At 38.9% G+C, this 14,318-nt stretch overlaps 1 protein-coding gene across 5 annotated transcripts in view; it reads left to right on the top strand.

Annotated features, from left to right (window-relative positions):
• POLK (DNA polymerase kappa) overlaps positions 1–14,212 on the top strand; it is a 49,750-nt gene extending 35,538 nt beyond the window's left edge. For 4 of the 5 annotated variants that reach the window (XM_089494343.1, XM_089494335.1, XM_089494349.1 and 1 more), the window contains 5 exons: positions 1,863–1,956; positions 5,727–5,898; positions 9,085–9,909; positions 12,229–12,280; positions 12,760–14,212. In XM_089494343.1, coding sequence (XP_089350469.1) covers positions 1,863–1,956; positions 5,727–5,898; positions 9,085–9,909; positions 12,229–12,280; positions 12,760–12,844 — 1,228 coding nt within the window. In that variant the 3' untranslated portion in view covers positions 12,845–14,212. The remainder of the gene's footprint in view (positions 1–1,862; positions 1,957–5,726; positions 5,899–9,084; positions 9,910–12,228; positions 12,281–12,759) is intronic. The other variant, XM_089494350.1, reaches the window with a different exon arrangement.
• The last annotated feature ends 106 nt before the right edge of the window (positions 14,213–14,318 follow it).

Here is a 14,318-nt window from a genome sequence, read left to right on the forward strand (position 1 = left end):
TGCATATGAATCAAACATTCTTCCTTTCAAGCAGTGTAGAGCTTGTACTACACAGAATTTCTGACATGACTTTCTGTTGCTGCTATCCAGCTGTTTGTTTTTCTCATCAGTGGAACAGATCATTGCTTACAACTAGTTTTGTAATAACAAATACTGTCACTCCTATAAATAATTTGTTTTATACTTGCTTCAACAATGAGAGGAAAAATAGATTTTGATTCTATATATTTATGTAATTCCAGCATAAATGAATATATCTCTTACTATCTCAGCATTCTACTAAAAGACCATCCTTTCTTGAAGATTAGTGATGTCAAATAAAATGGTCATTACATTTGCAAGAAAACACTGTAAAAATAGCTAAATATTTTGGGTTGGATTCAGCATATGCATTCTGTAAGCACAACTGCTTCTGAAGAGTAGAAGGGCTTCTCCCATACACAGGAGTCTTCTGATTCAGTTGTGCATTTCTGCTGAGTGAATAGATTGCATAGTTTTTATGATTCCTCCACTTTCTCTGCAATAGTCTCTGTCCTTCTCAGCTGTTCTAAACAGGTGGGGGAGGTGATGCTGTGAGCTCCAGGACAAAGGAAAAATCAGCAAAAATTGCCTCTCCTTCTTGCTGTCCAGAGACTGAGTGGAATTCTGGAGAAGGAATGCTTAAATGTTTAAACTTTTATAAAACAAAGTCCTGGGAATAATATTTGAGCAGGATAAGTAGGTGTGTTTTTAAAGACAGCAATTAAAAAATAGCATAGTGGATTGAATCAAGATTAGGGCCTGAAACAGACGGTAGGCAGGGGCTACTTTTGGCTGCTCCAGGGATGTGGCGTTTAGACATTGCACGTCCCCGGAACGCCCAAAAGCCACCCCAGGGCCACCCAAGACAGCCCAAAACTGGCTCAAAAATAGAGGATCTTTTTCACTCCTTTCTACAGTCCATTTGGGACCACAGCAGGAGGCGCCCTCAGGGCCATGGCGTGTGTTTGCCGCAGCTTCTGGACACTCCTTCCTGCCCATCTGTTTTGTTCCCAAGTTAGTCATACTTCAGCCCCATTGCAACCAGCTTAAAAAAAGTTGTCATAACGAAAGTCCACTGATATCTGTGGGAAGTAAATAAGACTAACAGCAGGGGTAGGCAACCTGCGGCCCGCGGGCCGGATGCGGCCCGGCAAGGCCTTGGGACCGGCCCCAGCCTGGTCCTGCCGCTGATTGCCACCGGGGCCTTTGGGGGGCAATTGTCTCTAGAAGCCTCAGAAACATGCATTTATATTAACATTTTTTTTAAAATCAGCAAATTTTTTCACGTGTCCTCCATTTTTTAAAAAAAGTGTCTTCCATTTGAAAATTTTATCCTACATTTGTCCTGGTTTATTTATATATTTAATTTTTTAAAAAATTATTTAATTATTTGTTTTTTGGCTTCGGCCCCCCAGTTGTCTGAGGGACAGCAACCCGGCCCCCGGCTCAAAAAGGTTGCCTACCCCTGACTAACAGAGTCTGGCTCCAGCCTGAAATCTTTTCCCACAACCAGTGTTGTGCACAGCTGATGCTGGGCTGCTTCATTGGTTCCTAAGCATTCCTTTCATTTGATTTTCTACAGCAGCATGCACAACAAACCCTATTGTGAGTGTTTATGTGAATTATTGTTCTCTGTTGTATAATGAGATTATTTTTATGTCAAAGTGAAACTGACACAGGGGGTGTTGAGGGTTAAATCTTTAATATTGTTCTCAAAATATCAGTGGAACATATTAATAGAAAAAATATTTGCTTCCTTGCTATATAGGAGGCCAGAACACTATTAATCATTGCTGCTGCTATGATGATTGCAACCTGGATTATTTCTTTTTGGTACCTAGGACTTTTAATGAAATAAGTACAGAAGAACAATACAAGTTGTGTAAAGAACTGTGCAGTGACCTTGCTCAAGATTTGAAAAAGGAAGGACTTAAAGTAGGTAATTTTGTGATAAAATATATAATTCCTTATGCTGATTAGCACTCAGGCTTTCTGTGTCCTTTGACATAGTATTTCTCTTAAGAAGTACTTTTATTTGCTTTCCTCCATGGTAATAAGATTATTTAGGCAAGAATGTTTTTAACCTAAAGTTAAATGTTTCAGAAAATCAATTTCTGAAGTAATTTACTATCTGTTATAGTAAAAGTTCTTAATTAGCAAAAGAAGCAATGGTAATGATTGCCTTTGGTTTTACTCTAGTCAGGCATAAAATGATCAGACATTTAAATGATATAACATTATTCCTTCTCACCTGCTTCATAATAGATGTAGCCTAAGGAAGACTTTGTAATTTAATAGAGAGTGGTATATTTGGTACTTTACTAGATCATGCATACTGAACTTCACCTATATTATCTAATCTTGACATTTATGGAAACAGAAGGCAAGAGACCTAGGAATATATGGAAGAATTGAAGCCACAATAATATATTTAGCTGTCCTTGTTCATTTGTTTAGAGAGGACTAGCTTGGAATAGTACTTTGAGTGTAGGATCAGGACTGTGGGAGACAAGAATCTGAATCCTTGCTCAGCCATGGAAACCCATAAGGTAAATCATATTGTCTCAGACTGAAAGAAAGGTAGTGGTTAACTTCCTCTAGATATATCTTGCCAAACCCTGGGATAGAATTGAATTTGACATGAAGGCACATAACAATGATGTTTGTTTGTTTAGACTTTCTGGACTACCCTATCAACACATGAAGGAAGTAACAATTACAAATGCACAATCAAAAACAATTTTAAATTAAATGAACAAATGAGGGGCACGGCTTGGGAGAGCACATTGGAGGCCAAACTGATGCTAGTACTTAGATTTCATTAGTTGAAACTGATCCCATAAATCTGTAAAAGAGAATCCATTGGACACCTCTAGACACTGTAATAATACAAATTCAGATCTGTTTAAAGGTGTGTTTTTTTGTGTTCAAAGTTCCTAGCAAACTTGTCAAAACAGGCCTCTGGGGACATTCATATGTCATTCTCTGCAGTAGGTGTTAACAGTTCACTTGCCATCTAGTAAAGATATGTCTGGTGGGTACTTGAGGATATAATTTCACTGCTTTTACTATGTGATGCATGTTAATAATGTACTCTGAGGCATAATCTGGTTGGTCTCTCATCAACTCTTTCACCACTTTCACTCCAGTCATCATCTGGCCTGTTTCATTGCCTAGAATGCAGTGGAAATTAATTGAACAACCTGAATTATTCACTCTTGAGAGGGCACACTCACACTTTTGTTTTGGCAGGTGCTGGAGCCCCACTAGGCTGAGAGCTTCAATAACCAGACTGCTCATTACCTGCCATATGGGATGGGCCTGGCAGGAAAGTTGGCATTCATCTAACTCTGACCTCCAGCCCCACCTTATCATATGTCCTCATGCCTAAAATTACCTGATGTATTGAGGTGAATTCCATAATTTGCCATTTATAAGTCTACCATGTGTTACTCAAAAGAAAGTTACAAGAGTTCTTGGATTTGGATTCATTGACAATAAAACTTTTCTTCACTTGGTTGATGCATTACAAATAATAGGCAGAAAAATACAAGATCACAACCATCTCTGTTCTCTAATTGGCATGCTGCAACTAGATTAAAACAGAATATCAGTACTGCCTCCCCAGACGACTATCATAGAATGTCTAGATATATAAATTCCCACCAAACCAACATAAAATATGGATACAAATTCAGTACATCTCAAAGTATTACATGTACAAATTCAGAGTAGTCGCACTGAAATCTCACCAAAAGATATGGCTGTATTATAGTCCCTAGTGAAATCTCTCACATATAATATGCTCTCTCCTCCTTTCCTCTGCAGCCCCACCTCTTGGTGTGACCCATACTCTCTACGTCAGGGAAATAGCCATATACTTACATCTCACAGGCTTGTAACACAGCTAGTCATCTCACTCAACCCCATACATTGGACAAAATCATGTATCTACAGATGCAGTTAAAGTGACAAGAGTTATGTTGTTGTGCCTGTGTCTCTGAATCCAACCCTCCCAAGCAGCATTATTGCAAGGGTACCACAACTGTAAATGTGAATGTCAATATTTATAGTGTTATTAAGTCTGGCTTATGGCATCATAAATGCTGAATAGGATGACAGCATTTTCAGCTCAGTTCAGTTCATGGTAGTACCCTTTGTCTCACTGGATTTGCCAGGCTTGTTAAGCTCCATTCAGGCCACTGAGAAACAGAGAGGGCCAGATGGAACTACTATCTCCTCCTACATTCACTTTTCTCCTCAACAGCAGTCAGAATCTAAATTTATTCTGTTATCCATTTGGAAGAATGTTTCAGTGGTTCTGTACTTAGAGCTCTAAGGAGTATGTAATAGCCCTTCAACTCACCTACCCCCAGATGTTATTTTTCAGTTTAGTTCATAACAGTGTGCCATACTGTTTATCTCTGTTTGCTTATTTGTTGTTTACAAGAGCTGTTTTTTTAACTGATTCTAATTTTTTTAACTGATCCTATCATGAATGATATTTTAAACTTTAAATTTCTTATATTTCTTCGCTAAGGCGCAGGACAGACCGCCCAAAAAGGGCGGCCTGCTGGCGGCCTAATTTCTTCCAGAGGGAAGCCACAGCTGGGTTCTTTTTGCATTGAAGGTGCAATGTAATGAGTGTGCCACTGGCGTACTCGTTATGTAAGCACTGCACAGTGATATGTGAATGCTGCACGGTGTTTATGTAACAATGGCGGCGCCTGTGTACACGGGGTGCCGCCATTGTTACAGTGCTGTACCGTGTTAGGGTTAGGGACCGTGCAGTAGCTGCGCAGTCCCTAACCCTAAAATCGGCACCAGCACGGCACTTTTGCGCAGTCTGTACCGTGTTTCTTTAATGTATTGTTAATTGCCTTGAATACCAAACTGAGAAAAAGATAAGATACAAATAACAACAACAACTGCCTTCCCAGTCATTTGCCAATTAAAATCTGTCATCAGCATCCATTAATGCAGTTGGTAGTAATGTGATAAATGAAGGATAATCTTGAATGTGAACAGAGCCAAAATTGTGTAGAGTTGTTTACAATGACTGGGACACCTTGAATTGTATTCAGAGCAGAATTGGTTGGTTTAAACCATGGTATAAACCAAATGACCTTTTAAAAAACCCAACATTCCTGGTTTGTTTAATTGATTATTCATACTCTGTGTGTACTTTTTTTTAGTCTGGCTATTATTACTATTTTCCAGCCTCTTAACTGGATTAAACATTGTCTGTTTGAAATTAAACATTTCTAACTTCAACTGTTTATTGACAGTTGTTCATTGTTAAACCAATAACCAGTGTCAGTTGCTTCTTTTTAATCATTTTGTTTTATAGTGCAAGAAATGCAGTTGAAAAACAAATCTTTCAATTGTAAGTTCAACTAAAAGTACTTGCTTTAAAAGAATACTTTTTAAAGAACAATAATTATTTAAGCTAGCGGCCACTACCTAAACTGCATTTTGCTGCTTAATTTTCTGATTTAGCCCTATTTTGGTGTAGTCCTACATATTAATACAAAACAGACATACACAAAAAAATCTGGTTTAAACAAAAAAAATGGTTTTGGTTTTTAAAAAACAAATAAAAAAACCACCTTTTTTCCTACCCTATTCAGACCATGATAAGAAATGAACTTAAGAGCATACATTATGCATTTAGATCCATTTGAAGTGATTTATTATTTTAATAGGCTAGAACTGTAACTTTAAAGTTGAAGAATATAAACTTTGAAGTGAAGACAAGAGCTACCACAGTATTGTCTGCCATTTCTACTGAAGAAGAAATATTTGCTGTTGCTAAAGATTTGCTTGGATCGGAAATGGAGAATGTGGCCCCACAACCTTTACGGCTACGTTTGATGGGTAAATATTTTATCAGTTGCATTGTTTTTAGTTTGTTATAACTCATTTTACTTAATTTTTTTAAAAAAAATTAATGAACATACATTTTGAAAGATATGTTCTGGAAAGCTCTGAGAATTAATATTGTCCTAATAAGAATTGCTACCATAATTTCATTAAATTAAAAAGCCCTTCAAAAGCATTTGCATTTTTTTGGTAATTGTTTAGTTTTCTGCATGTGAAATATCAGAGGCTCTTTAAGTATGAACAATCCCCTCCCTAGTGGGGTAGAACTAAATTTCACTATGTGAAATGGACTTGCCCACAGTTGCTTCTAGTAGTCATTGCTCCTGAGAATGTTAAACAGATGATCAGAACACCCACTTGAATGGGTAGGCCAGCTGGAAGGTAGCTGAGGCAGAACTGGTGATCCTTCCCCAACCAGCCGGCACCTTCTATGAAACCCCTGCGAATAGCTTATCCAATTCACCAAATTCCTCTGAATCTGCCCATAATTTTTGGGAAGCTGTTATGTAGAAACGAGCATAAATCTGTTGCGTGCATCTAAATTTGGATCTAACCCAAAGGCTTTTGCTTATTTGTTGTTTTCAATAGCTATGTTTTTAAACTGGTTTTAATGTCTATTAGTGACATAGTGCTTATAGGTTTGGGATTACATACATGCATGTCTGTATTTGGATATTATGCAAGGAGGTATTTGCTACCTCCTCATGCAGTATCCAAAAATATCCCCCAAGGCAGCTGACACCCTCAGGCACGTTGTTACAACAATTTACTGGCCAGGAGGGGGAGCTGACCAATCACTGCCTCTCCTAATTGCAGTTCTGTAGCCAGGGAAGAGAAAAAGGTCACCCACCATCTGGAAGAGAGACCTTGTTTCTTCCTCCCTAGCTGCAGAAGTGCCAGGGATGGCTGGTCACCTCCCTTCCCCCCCCCCCCCCAGCAGATGGCCTGGTCAACACCTGGGGTTGTGGGAGAGGGCACAAAGTTGGACATGCAGATAGGGTTGCCATTTCACGGTGGTGGGCGGGACTTTCCCGCCCCCTGGGGGCGTGCCCGGTCCCGTCCCGCCCCCGGGTGGCTGCCCAACTCTGAGCTCCCAGGGCTGCTGCCTGCCTTCTATAGAGTGCTGCCTGTCAAGCATGCCTGGAGCAGCAGCTGGAGGACTGAAACCAGCAGGGGCGGGGTCTGCTGCACTGCCCTGCCTCTATTGGCCAGCCTTCTGCTTCCTTATTTGGGCAACATCCAAGCAGGGAGGAATTTACACTCAGGCAAGCTGCTTCCCCCTTTCTCTTTCCCCTCCTTCTCTTCTTCTTGTTACTCCGTTTTTTTTCTTCTCCTCGTCTTCCCCTCCTCTCCTTTTTCTTCCTTTCTTCCTCCTCCTCATCTTCTTTTTCTCTTTCTTCCTCTCTCTAAGCCCCCCTCCTCTTCTTCTCAGGGGTCCAGGGCTTCTCAAGGCTTTGCCCCCATTAGAAAAGAAAAAAGACTTTGGATCTGTTCCATAAATCCCTCCTAAGTTGAGACATACCTGGGAAAAAGAGGGGGTGAGGGGTTTGGGGGGGTTGGAGGGGGCAAGGAAAAGGAGGAAGGGGGAATTGCTAAGAAGGCTTGGGAGTGGGAAATGTAGTTTTCAAAGGCACAAAGGACTGCCTGTGATCTTGCAAATGCTATGCCTGCTTGGAAGTGGGAAATGTAGTTTGCAATGGCCCAAGGGACTGCCTGTGATCTTGCAAATGCTATGCCTGCTTGGGAGTGGGAAATGTAGTTTGCAATGGCACAAGGGACTGCCTGTGATCTTGCAAATGCTATGCCTGCTTGGAAGTGGGAAATGTAGTTTGCAATGGCACAAGGGACTGCCTGTGATCTTGCAAATGCTATACCTGCTTGGGAGTGGGAAATGTTCTTGTAGAATTGGGGGGGGGGGGGTGTTAGGCCAGAAAGAGAAGTACATTTCAGCCTTCTGTCTAGGAATAATGCCAAAATGTCCTCCATTTTGAGCATGCCTAAGAAACATGCATTTATATTAACATTTTTTAAAAAATTATCAATTTTTTCATGTGTCCTCCATTTTTAAAAACGTGTCCTACATTTGAAAATGTGGCCCTACATTTGTCCCAGTTTGGAGGTCCTGCCTTATGGCAACCCTACATGCAGAGCATTATCATCTGTATGCTTTCATCTAGGATCTCAGCACATGTGTACAAGGGAATTCCATGCAGGATTTCATTTTTCAGAATCTGAGCTTTTACATAAAAGAAATGAATGGAGGCTCTCATGACTTTGGAGATGCAACTTAAAGACCCCAGGCAACATGAAGGGGAAAATTCAAGAATTTAAGATGCTGTATGGCTATTTATATATTGTTCATGGGTTTTAATCACAATACCTTTCTCTTTCACTATGTTGTTAATCAGCCCTTCCTTGAAATGAAACTGCCAAACCACAAACATGCAAATGCTACTTTTAGCACAAAGCATGCTAGCTTATTTTTTGCTACATAAAACTTTTTTTGGCAGCAGAGGAGCATGGGTGTTTTGAGTTCCAAGTTCAGTTTTATAAATATTACCACACTTTACAATCTGTGGTCTGTAAATGTCAGTTTTTTTAAAAGTAAGTATAAGGTGTATATGCATGCACAATTGTATGAAATTTGTGGTTGATGTGCTGTTATGTTTTATAAGCAGCAAAATTCATAATGCATGGAAACTTATTCACACTTAGGCTCTGTTGAAACTGGTCTGAAAAGTTTGTAATGACTAGCATACGTTTCATTAGTTTCAGCAGAGACTAAATGCAAGTTCTGGATCAATCTCAGTCCTTGGAATAGCATGTACAGTTGTCTCTTCGTATCCACAGATTCAACCATCCATGGCTTGAATATACTTTTTTTAAAAATCCAAAAAGTAAGCTTTGATTTTGTTGTTGATATAAGAGATGGCATTTTACTATTCCACTGTTCACTTGAGCATCCATGGATTTTGGTATCTACAGCAGTCCTGGATCCAAACCCCAGCGGATACCAAGGACCTACTGTAGGTCCTAGAGTTTCATCATCAATTTTATTCAAATTATCTATTTTCATGTAGCAGTTTAGATTACTAAATTCAGGTACCTAAATTTAGTTGATTTTGATACATTTTAATTCTGTTGCCTTTCAATTTTATGTAACTTGTTTGTCATCTTCAGGGGTACGGGTATCAGGTTTTCTAACGGAAGATGAAAAGAAATATCAACAAAAGAGCATTGTTAATTTCTTAGAGCCAGGAAAACAAGTCAGTGCTTCTAAGCTCTTTTCAAGAAAATCTGTGGAGGAAAATTTTCCAAGACCGCCTGATAGAGAAAGTTTTTTCAATAAAAAACGAGCTACAAGACAACAAGATATGGCCTCAGTCACATCATCAGTAGATCAAGCAAAGTATAATGAATGCCAGTTCTTCATTTGCCCAGTTTGCTTTGAAGAGCATCAAGATAACAGTTTAGAGGCATTTAATAGGCACATTGATAAGTGCCTTAGTGGAACATCAGGAAAAGATGATGCAAAAAGTATGAATAACAGCAAAGCATGGGAGAATACAAGTGATCTGTCATTATACAGCAAGAAGAAAGACTGTCAGAAAGATAATGCAAGTAACCAAGGGACTGAAGTACAGACAAATTATGTAGTGGATTATGCTACCAATAGTAGCATGGATATTTGTTCTGTAGTGCAAAATAATGAACATGATAATGAGAGCAGGTGTATCATTTCTAGTGACCGCGCATCTGGTATGCACGAAAAGCAGGATTTAACATCTGAAGTCTCATCAGTAGAAAAAAGAGAATATTTTGAAGAACCCAAATGTACAGAAATCAAGTTGCCATGTTTTTCTGACATGAGTGACAAGATTTTAGTGTGTCCAGTCTGCAACTTAGAACAAAAAACAAAAGACCTTGCATTGTTTAATAAGCATGTGGATATCTGCTTAAACAAAGGCATCATTAAGCAGCTGACTGAAAATTCCAGTAGTGCTGGTAGGTATTTAGTTTATCAGACATTAATTTTTGTTTTGTTTTAAAGATATATTTTGAAGATCCTTGGAAATACAGTTTAGCAGTTGAATTTATTTGAAGCCTGCCTAAATAAGATGGCTGTTTCCCATTTTGTGAAGCAACTGTATAGTTTTCTCTTCAGAAATGTTATGGAATTTTGGGATTTGTAGTTTGAGAGGTACTGTATTCAGTCTGGTCTGTTGGAGAGCTCTGTAGCCACAGCAAACCACAAATCCCAACCTTGTATAGGATAAAGCCATGACAATTAAAGCAGTGTCAAATAGCATTAATTCTTCAGGATGGCAGCAGCCCTAGATGAACCAGGTAATATGGAATAGTCCTAGATGAATGTACAGGTAATATGGAAAACAAAAGTAGCCAGCTCTCTATTTTGATTAGATTGTATAGAAGTTCTAGCATGAATTCTTCCTACCTCTAATAAATCAATACTCATGTATAAGCATGTCAGCTGTGCTTATCCAAGTAATCCTTAAAAAGTCTAGTGAATCACCCAGTAAATGCGGAGTTGAGCATATCTTGGCTTATCTGGACTTTCAATGTTCTCACATTTACCATATTTTCCGGCGTATAAGGCGACTCTTGAAGTCTGCCTTATGCGCCGGAATTATACCCCAGAGACAGGCGAATGGCATAGCCTCCTCCCTGTCTCTGGGGTCCTTTCTGGGTCCTCTCCTAGCCAGCTGGCACTCGCACCGGCTGGAGGGGGCCTCTCTGGAGGCCTGAGAGAGGATCTGCGGCGGCTGGGCTCTCGCTGCCATTTTTTTCAAAAAGCGGCGGGGAAGCAGCTCCAGAACTGGCCGGGTCGAGGCAAAGAGCCGGCCCCTTACTTCTCTGCACCGCTGCCACCAGGGATCCTCCGATCCTCCAGCAGCTTCAGAAGTCCTCCGCAGAAACCGCTGGAGGATCGGAGGATCCCTGGCGGCGGCGGCGTGGAGAAGTAAGGGGCCGGCTCTTTGCCTCGGCCCGGCCGTCTCTGGAGCCGCTTTCCCGCCGCCTTTTGGAAAAAAAATGGCGGCAAGAGCCCAGCCGCCGAGGATCCTCTCTCAGGTCTCCAGAGAGGCCCCCTCCAGCTGGCCCGAGACCCCCTGAGGGCAGGCCAAGGATGCTGCCGGTGGGCAACGTGGGGGGTCGTCTTATACCCCCGTCACCTTATACGCCGGAAAATACAGTATTCTCATTTTATTAAATGAAGTACTAGTGGTACATCTTGAGGAATACAAGCGCAACTCTAGAACTTGTATATGTTATGAATCATTCACAACATATGAAATTTAATCTTGTATACAGCAAACTGAATAATATGAATACCATCGAGTACTGCTGGTATTAATGTAGTGTATTTCATTTTCTCTAAACATAATTTCCTGAATCATGGAAGTAGATCAGTGAAAGAAAGATATGGTTTAATGTAGCTTATATTTTGTATGTACAGTTTATAATATAACCATTAATGATATCGTTAAAGTATAGAACATTTTTAAAAATGTATCCCAAATATTGCTTTAAATAGTTTTTAGATCTGGAAGTTCTACACTATATATATTGCCAACTGTATAACCAACAAACAGATATGAAAGATGACAAAAGAGGAGATTGGGCATGGTACAAAGGACTCCTGTACTGCCTTCCTCTCCAAAACTAGGATCAGAATGAAGCAGCCCTGTCCTCATCAGGACAGAGAGATCTGTTACCATCGCTATTCTCGAGCACAAGCATCCCATAATTTGTTTGGGAGCATAATTAGTTAAATATTCTCAGGCATCTTGAACATCTAGTTTCAGATTTGCTTGAGTCTCAGATTACAGTTCTATTGTGTGCTTCCTGTGCACTCGCTTACTACACCCACCTTCATACCTGAACTGCTTGTAGCCAGTCAGTTGGTTTGGCCTCTTTGGAACTGTGCTCTCAGTGAGACCTTATTCCATTTGTTCTCTTGTTCCCGAACTGGCTGCAGAGCTCTAATGCAATCTTAACTGGGGTAAAAAAAAGACATATTCCTGAAAATCACCAGTTGAGCAACAACTCGGGAAGGGGGCACATGTTCCCAATCCTTCATATGGAGAAGGGAGTTGAACTGGGGAATGGTGAGAAATGTCATACTGAAGGAGTTGGGGTAATGGCTAGTGGGAAGAGGGAGCAAAGCTGAAATGCATGCAGAAACACAAACTAATGAATTGTCACTTTCCATGTTTTGTGAGGTCCCACCATATATAATTATAATCCTCACATAATACATTCCACATTTCAATTTAAACATTGGATTTTTTCACATTTTTCCAGGAACTTTGGACAGAGAGCAACATAGTACAGCTTCCACAATAGGAACAAAACGGTAGGCTGTAAGCTAAATAACTTTCATTTGAGCATTTAGAATGTGTCATTTAGAATAAGGCATTCACTGCCATGGCTCCTAAATTGTGGAATGATCTACTGGAAGAGATCCGTCGTATTACCACCTTAGATGCCTTTAAGAAGGCACTTAAAATGGATCCCTTCCAGCAGGCTTACCACCGGATTCTATATAAGAGATCATGATGAAATGCTCCACTTGTGATTACGATTGTTTGATTATCCGAAGACTCTGCCATTTTATAGAACTAATAGAAATGTTTGTATTTCAGCATTTAGTATTTTATTGATTATATTTTGTATTTGTATTGTATTATTTTACCGATGTAATGCCGCCTTGATCCATAGGAGAGGCGGGAAATATAAATTAAAACTATTATTATTATTATTATTATTATTATTATTATTTATTCTGTTAATCTAGCTGCTTAATTTAATTAGTGATTTCTTTTTCCATTTCAGAGCTGGAAAAATACTTCAACAGTCAACATCCAAAAAAGCCAAATCAACCAATTCCAAGTGCACCATAGAATCATTTTTCAAATGAGTATAGCATATTTTAAAGAAAACATTTTGATCGTTTTTACAGTACTGTAGTTTGACTGTAAAACATTTTGCTCAAGCTATTTTCATTGTTTATGTATTTTATACATGATTTTGCACTTATCAAAAGACTATTTTGCCCTCAGACAGTTGCCTTGCAATAACATTGGTATTTTGAAGAATGAAGATGTACTGATTTGAAGAATGAATGAAGAATGAAAATGCACTGTAGTCAGCAGCTCTCAATATATCTTGTTAGTAGTGGTTGTCAGTTTCATTACTCATGGATATGCTAGAAAAGTGAAATGATTACACTTTCATTTGGTAATGAACAGATGCACTTCATAAAGGATATGATGTTAATATGAGTTTTTGATAATCTGAGCAGTAAAGCCAAGATTTAAAACTACTTATCTTCTACTGTGCTATATAAAAATTATTGCAGAAAGTGATGGTACTTTGTAGTCATGCAGTACACTTAGCACAATAAACACTGACATTTAAGAGTCTCATCTATATACAACCACAAACACACATGCACACCCAGCAGATAAAATCCTAACTTGTTAATGTACAGAGAAAATTTGCTTTCTTGTGTATAACTTGTCAGCATTTAATGTACCACACTGACTAGACTAAATTAATATAAAGCAGATAATTTAACTTTATCCTGCATTTGTACCTCAAATGCAGGCAAACTGATACACTTTTACTTCTAGGCTGTTTTATTTTAATTGAATACAGCTTTTGTTTTGTTTTGTTATGTTTTGTTAATGCCCTGTTAGCACTTACCATCATCCCAAAGCCACTAGAAAAGACCTGTGGTTTTTTTGCCTGTACCTTTTATGTTATGTGGCTTTGTAGAAAACCATTTTCAGTAGTTAGCCAAAAATGTGTTTCGCCTTCCCAGAATGGCTGATCATGTTAAAGAAGCAATTTATTTATAGAATTAGATCCCCTGACTGCAGTAAGACTATTCTGGTGTAAACAAATTCAGTATACGAAAATCAAGTTAGGAAATTGTATAATGAAATAAGTCCTGTCTGTGTGCAGCTTATTATGATTACATCAGTATTCTAAATAATGCATTCCTTAATGGTTGGTTACGATCAGGGGCATGTAACTTATATGTGAATTTTACCCATCATATTTTAAAGAATATTAAGAAAGCAGTTTGCATGTCTAAATATTAATATATTTTGTCTTTACATAAATTATGTATTTTAAATTTAAATTGCAATGTAATATAATGTCCAAAGCAGTTTTTATCAAGCTTCATTTCCATAATTGTGAATCTCACTGTGATGCAAAATAATAATAAGCTTCGTAGAATATTTGTACACTATTAAAAATGCACTTTTATTTTTCTGAATTTGCAGTAAAAGTTTCTTTTAGCTTTCCTACCTGGTCAGTCTGTCCCATAGCCTGACCAGTTCATCCTTGTGGAATAGGTATAGTTGTGGTTGCAAATTGCTCTG

The sequence above is a fragment of the Sceloporus occidentalis genome, unplaced genomic scaffold (genome assembly GCF_023333645.1).
Source record: "Sceloporus occidentalis isolate IW3139 unplaced genomic scaffold, rSceOcc1.0.p SCAF_1, whole genome shotgun sequence".
NCBI classification, from domain to species: domain Eukaryota; kingdom Metazoa; phylum Chordata; class Lepidosauria; order Squamata; family Phrynosomatidae; genus Sceloporus; species Sceloporus occidentalis.